Source organism: Mustela nigripes, chromosome 1 (genome assembly GCF_022355385.1).
Source record: "Mustela nigripes isolate SB6536 chromosome 1, MUSNIG.SB6536, whole genome shotgun sequence".
Taxonomy (NCBI): Eukaryota; Metazoa; Chordata; class Mammalia; order Carnivora; family Mustelidae; genus Mustela; species Mustela nigripes.
In genome coordinates this window covers 115,033,037-115,046,583 of record NC_081557.1, presented here as the reverse complement: position 1 = coordinate 115,046,583, position 13,547 = coordinate 115,033,037, and the positions used below count along the sequence as shown (strand labels likewise).

General features: G+C 42.7%; 1 protein-coding gene across 1 annotated transcript in view; it reads right to left on the bottom strand.

The window, feature by feature from the left end:
- Positions 1–13,547, bottom strand: part of GALNTL6 (polypeptide N-acetylgalactosaminyltransferase like 6) — a 1,234,451-nt gene that overhangs the window by 22,935 nt on the left and 1,197,969 nt on the right. Inside the window, exon 11 of the mRNA XM_059393223.1 lies at positions 3,548–3,664. Coding sequence (XP_059249206.1) covers positions 3,548–3,664 — 117 coding nt within the window. The remainder of the gene's footprint in view (positions 1–3,547; positions 3,665–13,547) is intronic.

Below are 13,547 nucleotides of genomic sequence, written 5' to 3'. Positions count from 1 at the left end.
CTCTTTGCTTTTTCTTTCTCGGTCCCTAAAGGAAGCTGAAAGGGAGCACACAATGCTACAGTGATCCCAAACAGCTAAATAGAAGGCCCTTGGAAAAAATGAATCACACAAATTGCTTCCTTCACAGAAGCCAAATTAGACAGCACTGGTGTTCTGCAACAAGAGGCATTTTCTTGTCAAGGCGCTTCCGTAGATGATCCTTTATTTCCCATGTAACTATTTTGTTTATTCATTTGTGTTTTATTTTTGCCATTTGTTAAAAAGGATCATTTCAACTCTAATAAGTGCCCCTTGTGGATTCTTTAAATGCTTTTGAATAAAAAAGAATACCTATAATTTTCCTTCTCTGATATACTCTTTTTTCACTCAGGCATTTTAATCAAAACGGAGGAGAATGAGTCTTAATTCATGTAAGTCATTGAGTAATACAGTGAATAAAGCTTATAGCTAATTATTGGGGAAAAAAGCATCTTGTAATGTTTTAATCACCAAGTGAATATATGGTGATACGTATTTCAAAGATGATTCATTTTTTTTTTACCTCCTGTCAACTTTGTTTAATCTCCCCATAGCTCTGTTTTTAGAATCTCTAGAGACCAGGAATCTTTTTAAAGAGCTGTATTAACTGGTATTTTTGTGCCTCATAGTTTCTGCTTGTCTGGTGCTGCCCTCTGGTGACCATTTCTTGAATTACATGATGTAGATTTTAACAGTTCAGCATGAAGAGGGGAAATATACCGACCATTTTTAAAGTGTATGCAATATAGTCGGTTTTATTTATATTTATTTTTCAGCTGTCACATAAAATCTGTGGTCCAGAGCATATTTAAATCTAGGACATTCCAGAAGACAGAATTATGAAACCTGATTCAGGCATTCAGGCAAGGCATACTTCTCATCGGCTGGCTGGCTACCCGTGTTTCCTGGTTGGGCTGCACAGGGGCGGTAGAGAGGAATTCAGCCCAACAGACATAGATTTTCCATCTGGCATGCTTCTTTTTCTTTTTTCTTTAAAAAAGTATCCTTTCTACTCTAAATGTGGGTCCTCCTGATAGGCCTCTGAAGCCTTTTCTCTTGCTCCCAGGCTGAAGTCAGAATTGCTTCTTGGAGGTGACAGGCCAGACTCTTCCTCACATTCTGGTAACAGCCCTGTGGTGTTTACTAAAGAAGATCGGGGAAGGAGAGGCAAGTCAGCTTTTGCTGATCTTTCATTCCTATTCACAAATCCTGGAGCTGCAGAGTCTTTTTTTAATTTTAATTTTTATTTATTTTCTTATTTTTTAATGTGTTATGTTAGTCACCGTAAAATACATCATTAGTTTTTGATGCAATGTTCCAAGATTCATTTTTTATGTACAATTCCCAGGGCTCCACGCAATACATACCCTCATTGTCATACGGTTTCACCTACTTGCGGAGCATAAGGAATAACATGGAAGACATTAGGAGAAGGAAAGGAAAAGTGAATTGGGGGAAATCGGAGGCAGAGGTGAACCATGAAAGACTATTTTTATTTTTTTAAGATTTTATTTATTTATTTGACAGAGAGCAGGAGAGCAGCAGAGGGAGTGTGGGACTCATTCCTAGGACCCCAGGATCATGACCTGAGCCGAAGGCAGACGCTTAGCCAACTGAGCCACCCAGGGCTCCCGCAGATCCTTCTCTAAAACCAACCTGATAAGCGTCTGCATCCTGCAGGATATATTTGAGTGAATGATAAATAGTATTTGGTTTTGGAAGCTGCCTTGGACCTGAGAGAGATTTCTAATTTGGTGTTAGTATAAAGTGATCCGGGGGAGAAAATGTCATAAAGCAGAAGGGAAAGTACATTGATTTTGCCCCTACCACACGTGCTACATGCTGGTGTATGTAGACAAGATTTATTCTGTTGTGAATATTATTGTCCCTATTCAGAGGTGGAGAAACTCCAGCTTAGAGAGATGTAACAATTTCACAAGGTCACACAGATTATGGTGGCTGAAATCTAGGTTGGCCTCACTTCAAGGCCCATGATCCTTCTGGAACACCATGAGGCTGTGGATCAGAGTGGAAGGACCAGATGACCCATCGAGGCAGGGCAGTGTGGGTTCATGGACTGACGGTGTTAATTTCGGACTGTGCTGTGTGCCGGCTTCATCGTCGCTTTCCCGGACCATGCTGGCTCTGCACTGTAGTGTCAGCTGCGTGCGGGGTCAGATGGGACAGTAGGGGGCGGACAGGGAGGAACCAGCACTGCGGAGCTCAGCCTATCTGAGCAGCTCAGCAAGATCCTAGGCTGGGCATGATTTGTCTTCATTGGTTTCATATACAAGATGGATACTGAGGAATAGAGCAATAGGACAGAACTCAAGCCTTCGTGGAAACTGCTTGTCTCCTGTTTTCAGGTTTCATAAGAGAGGCATTCTGGGCAATTCTGGGAAACAAAGCACAGGCAGTTTATACTGTGCTGAACGTGAGATGTGGCCTTTTGTAGAGGGAGACAGAGGAGTAGGATAGGGAAGGAGCTTTAACTGTATCTGTAAATTTTATTCTTTTGAAAAATATGGCACTAGCTGCAGATAGTTATGAAGTCAGTGAAATGAGTGGGTGAAGGTGTGCTCTAATTTTTTTATAGTTTCCTATTTGATTTCTTGAAAGACTTTATTTATTTCTCAGGGAAAGCACACAAGCAAGGGGAGCGGCAGAGGCGGAGGGAGAAGCAGAGTCCCTGCAGAGCAAGGAACCTGATAGGAAGCTCTATCCCAGGACCCTGAGATCGTGACCTGAGCTGAAGGCAGAGGCTTAACCCACTGAGCCACCCAGATGTTTCCCCCATTTGATTTTTCATTATCAAAAGTTAAGACAATAAAAAGGGATGGACACAACTCTACCCACTATCCTGTCTCTTTTGCAAGTGACACGGTGTGGGGCAAGTCCCTTACAAGGACCATCAGGGGGTCAGGAGTCGCAAGTCACTTCATAAACAGAATTGCACTAAAACGCTTTTCAATCAAAGGCAACAATAAGTTCTAAAGGATTCCAGGAAGTCCGGGTTGGCCTGTTACCGCCTCAAAGTCATCCTTCATGTGTAGGATTACAGACTGCTACAGCCCAAGACGCTTATGTAAAGTCTCCTTTTCAAAATATCGCCAGAGGGGAAAATAAGATTAGATAAAAGTCACAAAAAACTTACAAAATAAAAAGAGTCTTTCAATAAAACTGTGAAATTTAGCTGGAAGATCACATGGCACTCTATAGGCTTTTCATGGTTTGAAGACGAAAGAAAGAAAACAGAAGCCTGAGACGTTTCTACCATCCTTTCTCCTATGTAAAGCACATTTCTGTACAGGATCTCAGCTGATTATCACAGCTGCTCGGAGATGAAGCCGAAACCAAGGAGGTAAGTAATTGGCTGAACAACAGAGCTGGTTGGTGGGAGCAAGGACCACGACCTGTGGGTCCTGTATGCCTGGGTTAGAAATCTGTCTTCACTGCCCGCCTCCCTGCCTGCCTCAGCCCTGCTGGCTCCCATCACCTCCGGTTGCTGACCTTGGGGTTGCTGACCTACCTGTTCGTGAGACCACGTCCTTTCGGAACCGTCCTTCACGCAGATGTCCAGCCTCAGTTCGATGCCGGTGGCCCCGTGCTTGCTGTCGACGCAGAGATTTGCTGCCAGGTTTCGAATCTGTGGACAGAAGAAAGAATGAGCGTGGGGCTAGTTTTTCTGGCACCCCTAGCTCCCGGCAATCTTGGTGTAGATTCAGTAGTTCTCTTTGTAATCTATTTGAGAAAGAGAGAGAGAGAGACTGCACATAGGTGCCTGAGCAGGGGAAGGGGCAGCAGAAGGGGGAGAAGCAGGCTCCCCGCAGAGCAGGGAGCGGAATGCGGGGCTCCCTCCCAGGACCCTGAGGTCATGACACCAGGCGAAGGGAGACACTTAACCGACTGAGCCCCCACCCCCGGCGCCCCTCAGTAGCTGTCTTTTTGATTACATGATTCCCGAACCATGTTTTGAATTTATATGCAACGTGTGGAGCAAAATCAGGGAGTTAAATATAACAAGGCCTAGTGGGCATGTCAAGGAACGTGAGATGGTTGAGGAGCAAGACTGCAGCTGGTGGACCAGCGAAGGACCACGCGACAACGCCACACGGGGAGAAGCCTGGCTCGGGACTCCCGGAAACTGGCGGTTTCTTTCTTCAGGGAGTTCTTAGCTTGGAATTTGTTATATTCTTGCTCCAGAGCATCTTCTGCCATTTCTGTCTCAGCTGGGAGAGAGACATCCAATGGGAAGCAGGTGACGCACGTTGTGTGTGATGGAAGAGAAGGAATCACAGAGCACCGCACGGTTCTCTGCAGGGTGTGGGGACCGGGATGGTCCAGGCAAACCCGGACGTGGTCCCCACACCATGTCTGGGTTTGCCTGGACCATCCCGGTCTCCACCCGTGGTCATAGTGTAGCATTTCTCCTGGGGCCCCCTAGAGCATTAACAAAATAGGAAAGATGGTACTACCGGTGCCATGTTATGCTGGAAGAGGATTCTCTATGTAAAGTCTGAACTTGGACAAGTCGTCGAATGAGGAAAAAAAATGACCGATAATTTTTTACAATAATCTTATTTTTTTTTAAAGATTTTATTTATTTATTTGACAGAGAGAAATCACAAGTAGATGGAGAGGCAGGCAGAGAGAGAGAGAGAGAGAGAGAGGGAAGCAGACTCCCTGCCGAGCAGAGAGCCCGATACGGGACTCGATCTCAGGACCCTGAGATCATGACCTGAGCGGAAGGCAGCGGCTTAACCCATTGAGCCACCCAGGTGCCCCTACAATGATCTTATTAATACTGATATAAGGAACTGAGTAGTTAGGGGTGGGTGAAGAATGGACTATGAAAAGTGTCAAGATCAGAAATGGTAACAGGAGTTGAGGCCATGCGCAGGTGTCGCTTTGTCAAGTCTGCCTGTTCCAGGATTTCCATGATCCTGAAGACCTCGAAACCCTGCCCCCGCATCATAGAGATGGTTGGTGTTTATGGTTTATTACTTAGCAGTCAACGTTTAGCTAAGCTCAGCGATCTCAGTCCTTTTCATGCCTTTATATAGTCCGGGATTATAATAATCCCTTTAGGTATTGTTAAGAATGGAAACAAGAACAGGATGTACTCAGGTGATAATTTTAGTCAAGGCTCTTTTGCCGAGAATGAGCAGATGAGGTAAGGAGTCGGTCCGGGGCAGAAGGATGACTGAAGCAGGCCTGTTGCTACTGGGATCAGGGCAAGAGGCAGAGAGAAGGTTGTCATGAAATATAGTGAGGGTCATGAAAGGAATAAATGAGGCCAGAAGGGGATTGTGGAGGGCGGAGTGATGTCTTATTTCACTTACTGTAGGAGTAGAGTTTGGTATGTCATTCAGGAGGAGCCAATGTGGTAGGTATAGTGTCCTTATTCAGGGAATTTAACAACAACGGGGTGGGGGGGTTCATCATCTAATTTTGGACCCCGATGTTCAGGCTCTCTGCCCTCCAGTGCCAGGGGAATGTGAAATAATGTAGGACACATGGTAACAGTTCTTAACCTAGTTCCGTCTATAGACCTGTCAGGGAATCCAAGGAAAGCTATGGCCACTTTGACAGTAACAAAGTAAGCAACGAAGCTGTAAGTGGATACACATCAGAACTTCTCTGTTCATTTTCCTGGAACCTACAGACTCCACGTTTGAACCCTGAATTAGGGAAAACACATTCCACCTGCTCCTTGAAAACTCCGTGTCCCCTTCCTCCTGGTAGGGTGGGAAATCCCAAGAGCCAGGGAATGACCTCGGCAGCTGTCGACGCTCCCCGGATTAGCTCTCACTTCTCTTTCTCTGCCTTCCTGAAATAAGCACCAGGGAGGAATTTCTGTGTGGAATCCAGGGAGCCACGCTTCAAATCAGCCTTTTGTAAAAAATCAATTCCTTGGTGTATGATTGAGTTTCTTTGGTGAACTAGAAGCACCCAGAAGGTCAAAAGTTTGCTTTTTCTGTCACTGACTTGAGTCTGGCACACTCTGCAAAGCTCCCCTTTGATCTCCTTATCTGCATCAGGGGTATTCGTTTTCTAAAGCTGTCTCTAGCCCGGGAGCTGCCTGCCTGAACCCTGGGCAGGACTCGCTTTCCACTGTTGGACCGTGTAAGTCAGAGACACGCTCTTCTTAGAGAACCAGTGTCGGTGTGGGCCAAAGACACCTTCAGGGCACTATTGTTCCCTCTACTTGAGTCCAGGAGCTCTGAACCACATTTAGGAGAACAGTAGCTGCCAGTGTTTTTTGGCCGCTTGGCCACGGAGGGAGAAGTGCGCCCTTCTCTGTCAGCTGGCGTGGCGCTCGCTCACCCAAGGGGCTCTGGCTGCTCTTGGAAAAGGTGGACATCAAGAAGAGAAGAACATACACAAGCCAGGGACGCCGAGTGGCCAATCTGCCAAACCTGCCTGCAGATACACACCAAACCCCATCCGAGAGCCTCATTTTGGTTTCTAAATGCTATGAGCTTGAAGGGCTCTGGCAGGGCTGGAGGAGATCATTTTCTAAACTCTTGAATTTTCTACATTCTCACTCCAAAGGCATCTGCATAGACAATGGGATAAACTGCTTTGGAAGCCAACTTTCAAGTTTCAAGGGCGTAATTGTCTACATCTGTGTAAATTCCAGCCTGTAGTGGTGCCAGAGAAGAAAATGTTAGGGAATGTAGGGTAAGGTAGCCCCTGGCGTCAAGCCTGCTACCTGGTCATTCGCGCTCGCTTCTCTCTTCCTTTTCATTTTATCCTAAGCACTTTGGCACATACTCTTGTCTCTCCTCTTCTCACAAACACAACTCCGTCAACCCCGTACGGACAACAAACTGATGGCTGCCAGAGGGGAGAGGGGTGTGGGGTTGGGGGAAAAGGTGAAGAGCAGTGGGAGATATAGGCCTCCAGTTTTGGAATGAACAAGTCATGGGAATAAAAGGCAGAGCCTAAGGGATATAGACAATGATACAGTAATAGTGACATATTGGGACAGATGGGAGTGACACTCACCGTAAATACAGCTGAATATATAAACTATATATACAGGTATACAACATGTATACCTGAAACTGATGTAACATTGTGTGTCAACCACATGCAAATGAAATGAAATGAAATGAAATAAACAGTTGAATAAAATTCCAATAGAACGAATTCTATTTATTTATTTGAATAAAATTAAAAAATGGAGATAAGAAAATTTATAAATGGTTTATGCTTTTTCAGCACGGGCTCCGTATCTGGCCGAAAGCAAAGCAGTTCACACACAGGCACACACCCAAATCTAGGACACAGAACACCGAGTAAATCTATGACAGAATAGATCCTATTCATGCTTTATTCCTTTGATGTCCAGCTTTAGGGCTTGGCATCATTGAAATTGTGTCAAGAAATCCTGAGAGACACTGAACAGGATTAGAAAGTTAGGTAGTGCTTGACTAGGAATGGGTGGGAAGCTGAGAGAAATGGGGGGAAAGGGAATCATTATGTATGACAGGATTACAGAGATAATCTCCTTCTGGGCGAGGCTTAGGGAAAGGTCTGGCAGAGAGTAAAGAATGTCTTAGATAGACAAGAGAAGTCAGTCTCAGCGTGACCATTTTTTTGCCCACTCCCCAACACAGGAAGTTTTTAAAAAGAGGTCCCAGAGGAGTGTGGTATAAATAGATTAGCTAGTAGGTGTGGGATTGCTTATTGCATTGGTTGTTAAAGAGAGACTAGGTTCGGGGCGCCTGGGTGGCTCAGTGGGTTAAGCCTCTGCCTTCGGCTCGGGTTGTGGTCTCAGGGTCCTGGATTCGACCCCTCTCTGCTCAGTGAGGAGCCTGCTTCCTCCTCTCTCTCTCTGCCTGCCTCCCTGCCTACCTGTGATCTCTCTCTCTCTTCTGTCAAATAAATAAATAAAATCTTAAAAAGAGAGAGAGAGAGACTAGGCTCAGTTTAACAAATGAGAGAGCATGGTTTGCTAATTTCCCCCTTACCAGGGACTTTGAAGTAAGAAGTAGTGGATTATTATTCATTCAACGAATTTTTTTTACCAATGACCTGCTATCCAAGATGCTTTACCACATGCTGGGTCCACAGTGAAAAATAATAAGGCATCACTTCTGGGGGTGGGGTGGGGTGGGGTATGTGAAATGGGCAGAGAGGGTCAAAAGGCAGACTTCCAGTTACAAAATAAATAAGTTCTGGGAATATAATATACAGCACAGGTGACTATAGTTGAGAATACTGTGTTGTATGTTTGAAAGTTGCTAAGAGGGTGCCTGGGTGGCTCAGTGGGTTAAGCCACTGCCTTCGGCTCAGGTCATGATCTTGGGGTCCTGGGATCGAGTCCCGCATTGGGCTTTCTGCTCGGCAGGGAGCCTGCTTCCTCCTCTCTCTCTGCCTGCCTCTCCGTCTACTTGTGATCTCTGTCAAATAAACAAATAAAATCTTCAAAAAAAAAAAAAAGAAAGTTGCTAAGAGAGTAGATCTTAAAAGTTCTCATAAGGAAAAAATTGTAACAACGTGTGGTGATAGATGTTACCTAGACTTACCATGGTGATCATTTCATAATATATACAAATAACCAAATCATTATGTTGAGCAGCTGAAATTAATGTAATGTTTTACGTCAATTATATCTCAATTAAAAAAACTTGATACAAATAAATTTGAACTTAACAACCACCACCACAACAAAATCGGCCTCCTCCTCTGTGCGGTTTGAGGTCTAGAGGACATCAGGGAGCACCTGAAAGGCTTGAGGCTCCCAATACTTCTGGCCGTGAATTTTTAATATGGCAAAAGGAATCAAGATGCTTCCCCTGGGGATAAAAATATATGTTTATCAAAAATAAAAAATTAAAAAAAAAAGATGCTTCTTTTTCTGGACTGGGGTTGGATTTAGAAATCAAATTCGTGTGCTGAGCTAGAAAGAGAGAAGATGGTAGGGGAGTATGGAGAGAGAACTGAGTGGAGACGGAGCAGGTCAGTCACAAAAACAGGTTCCCCTTCACCTCGCCATGTATTCCTTTTAAAAGCTCAATTCATCCATTTCTAAAAAGTCAGCCGTTAAGGAGTGCCCCTGAATGAAAGGTGCTTTGAGAAGTACTGAAGGAGATCCCAGGACAAAAGAAAAATAGCTCCTGTTTCCAAGTTGCCTACAGTTCTAATGGGGAGACAGCACTCCGAAGTTTTTGTTAGATGACTAAATGCTAAGTGAGGACTGAAGAGCAAATGGTCAGTTCTGAGCAAGACAGCTTTGGGCACTTAGAACTGAGGACATTGGAAAGGAGCTCGAGAGGACATTGGAAAGGAGCTCGAGGGGATGCGTGGAATTGAATCTTGAGAGTGAAATGACAGAGGGGCACTCTAGCCTCAGGGATCAGAAATGAACCCGTATGTGGAGAGTTCATGGTGCAAGGAAATGGCACAGAATCGTGGCTCAGCGTGAGGTCTGTAAAATGAGGACAGTTGAGCCTCAGAGGGTGGCTGGGAAGATTGAACTGATACATGCAAAGTGCTTAGCACAGTGTTAGCTACTATTTATTTGCTTATTTATTTTCTCAGCTGTCTCAACTATGGTGGTACATGTGGTGACGCCACAGTCAGATCCCATTTCTGTTATACAGTGAGATGTCTCACAGGCACTTCAAATACAAGGAGATGGCCACTGATGAACCTGTGGCCCACCACTCAAGACCTATTCTTTAGTCCTGATCACCTGATCATCTTGATGTTAGAAGCAGACATCCAAGATCTCTGCGGGGCAACTTGGATGTCACCTTAGACACTTCACATCTTGCCTTCAGCCCCAATTAGCTGTCTGTTGATTCTGACCCTTAATACTGAATGCCCTACTCCTTTCTTCTCCTTTCCAGTCTCCCAGGCCTTCAACATCTCCTCGTGGGCTTTAAAAAAAAAGTTGTAGTAAAATGTACATAATATGAAGTTTGCCATTTTCACCATTTTTAAGTATAAAATTCAATAGCATTAGTACATTCAAAATTCTGTGTAACCGTCACCAGGACGTCCAAGACTGTTTTCATCCCCCAAAATAGCAACTCTGTAACCATTAAGCAATGACTTCCCCACTTCCCCCACCTCTGGTAGCCTCTATTCTACTGACTCTATAAATTTTCCTATTTCTCCAGGGAGAGGGGCAGAAGGAGAGAGAGAGAGAGAATCTCAAGTAGACTCCCTGTTCCATGTGAGAGCCCTCCATGGGGCTCGCTCTTACAACCCTGAGCCCAAATCAGGAATTGGATGCTTAAGCAACTGAGCCACCTGGGTGCCCCTGAATTTGCCTATTTTAGATACCTCAGATAGGTAGATCCACACCATGTTTGTCCTTTTGTGTCATGCTTATTTCACTTAACATAATGTTTTCAAGGTTCATCCACATTATAGCATAAGTTAGAACTTTGTTTCTTTTTAAGGTTGAATGATATCATATCATATGTAATATACATATTAGTATTAATATACATATATATCAGATTTTGCTGTCTCTTCACCCATTGATAGACACTAGGCTTGTTTCCACCTTTTGGCTATTATAAAAAATGATGCTGTGACCATTGGCATACAGATGTCTGTTGGCTTACTCGTTTTCAGTTCTTTGGGGTATATCCCTCAGAGTGGAATTGACTGAGTCAGATGGCAATTCTAGGTTATCTTTTTGAGAAACCACCATACTGTTTTCCCTAGTGGCCACACCATTGTACATTCCTACTAGCAATGTACAATGGTTCCAATTTCTTCATATCCTTGCCAATGCTTCTTGTTTTCTGGTTTTGATAATAACCAGTCTAGTGGGTCCAAAGTGATATCTCTTTGTAGTTTTGATTACATTTCCCTAATGACTAATGATATGGAATGCCTTTTCATGATTTTATCCAGTATTTGTATGTCCTGTATGGAAAAATGTCATGTAAGTCCTCTACCCTTTTTGAACTGGGTTTTTGTTGTTGTTGTTGAAATGTAGGAGTTTCAAGAAACATTCAGGACATTAATCTCATCAGATATATGGTTTGCAAATGTTTCCTCCAATTTTGCAGATTGCCTTTCCTTCTGTTGATAGTGTCTTTTGGTACACAAATGTTTCTATTTTTAATCAAATTCAATTTACCCATTTTTATTTTTGTTGCTTCTTTTTGGGGTCATATTTAAGGAACCGTTGCCAAACCCAATGTTGTGAAGATTTCCCCCTAAGTTTTATTTTAAGAATTCTGTGTTCTTATGTTTAGGAGTGATCCACTTGGAGTTAAAATTTGGGTATAAGATAAAGTTCCAACCTCATTCTTTTGCATGTGGATGTATTAGTTCGCTAGGACTGCTGTAACAAGGTACTATCAACCGGGTGGCTTAAGCAGCATCAATTTATTGTATCGCAGTTTTAGAAGCTGGAATTGTGAGCTCAGGGTGTTGGCAGGGTTGATTCATTCTGAGGGCTGTGAGGCAGACTATGTTTGATGCCTCTCTCCCAGCTTCTAGTTAATGGCAAACTTTGACACTTTTTGTCCTATAGATGCATTGCCCTGATTTCCCCCTTGATGCTTACATGGCATTCTCCTTTTATGCTTGTCTGTATCCAAGTTTTCTATTTTTTTAAAAAAATATTTTATTTATTTATTTGACAGGCAGAGATCACAAGTAGGCAGAGAGGCAGGCAGAGAGAGAGAGAGAGAGAGAGAGAGAGAGAGAAGCAGGCTCCCCGCTGAGCAGAGAGCCTGATGCGGGGCTCGATCCCAGGACCCCGAGATCATGACCCGAGCCGAAGGCAGAGGATTTAACCACTGAGCCACCCAGGCACCCCCAAGTTTTCTATTTTTGTAAGGACACCAGTTATATTGGATTAGAGGCCTACTCTAATATGACATCATCTTTATTAATTACAACTGCAACAACTCTCTTTCCAAATAAGGTTACATTCTGAGGTGCTCGGGATTAGGATTTCAATATATGAGTTTTGGGGAACATGACTCACTAACAGTGGGTATCCAGTCTTCCCAGCATGATTTGTTCCCTCCCCATTGAGTGATCTTGGTACTCTTGTCAAGAAAAGAATTGACTATGTAAGTGAGGGTTTATTTTTGGGTTCTCTATTTTCTTCCATTTGTTGATGTATCTGTCCTTAGCCATTACTACACTTTCCCCCACCAGCTTTATTGAGATATTATTGATATATTAATATATGTTATTACTATATAATATGTGAAATGATTACTACAATAAGGTTAGTTAACACCTCTATTCCTTCACGTAATTATCTTTTTGAAGAGGCTGATAACATTTAAGATTTACTCTTTTAACAACTTTCAAGATATAATACAGTATTGCTAATTCTAGCTGCTATGCTGTACATCAGATCCCTAGAACTCACCCTTCCAGCTGGAGGTTTGTGTCTTTTGATCAACATTTCCTATTTCTCCTACTGCCCAGGCCCTGGTAACCACCATTTCATTCTTTATTTTTATGAGGTAAGTTTTTTTAGATTCCACACAAAAGTGAGAGCATACAGCATTTGTCTTTGTCTGACTTATCTCAGACTCTCTCTCTCTCTACCTCTCTCTCTCTATATATATATATGATATATATATGATATGTATATATCATACTTTCTTTATCCTTTTGTCCATCAATGGGCATTTAGGTTGTTTCTGTGTCTTGGCTGCTGTGAATAATGCTGCAATGAACATGGGATGCAGATATCTCTTTGAGAGAGTGATTTCATTTCCTTTGGTTATATACCCAAAAGTAGGACTGCTGGATCATAATGAATAGCACACTTTTTGGGTTACTGTAGCTTTGTGTTAAGATTCAAAATCAGGAAGTGTGGGTTCTTCAACTTTGTTCTTCTTTTTCCATATTGTTTGGCTCTTCAAGTTTCCTTCAGATTCCACATGAATGTTAGGAGGAGTTTTCTGATGCTACAAAAACACCATTGGAGTTTTGCTAGAGATCACAATGAGTCCCTAAATTTCTTTGAGTAGTACTGGCAAACTTTTTGGGTAGTATTAACAATATGGTTTTCTAATCCACAAACGTATAAGATGTCTTTCCATTTATCTCAGTATTTTAAAATTTTCTTCAGTGTACAAATATTTTCCCTCATTAGTTAAATTTACTCTTAAATGAATTTTTTTAGAGAGAAATATAATGTATGTAAGAGCACAGATTGTGGAATTTTAGTTTAGATTTTAATCATTTACTAGCTGCTATGTGATTTTAGCCAAGTTACTTAACTTCTTTTTGTCTTAGTTTCCTCTTCAATAAAGTGAAGGTAATTACAATACTTACTTGGTAAATTGGATGTGAAGATTAAGTGATATTATATATGGTGCTCACATTAGTGTCTGGCCCATATTAAGTGCTCAAAATGTTAGCTTATGGTACTACTGGTAGTAGTAGTATTGGGATGCAGTGAGCAATGAGACTGAGGAGGTAGAATTATGAAGGGCCTTGAATATTAAAATAAGGAATCTAGATCTTGTTCTGTTGGCAAACAGAATTATTAGATCTTGAGAAGAAAAACTTGGTTTAGT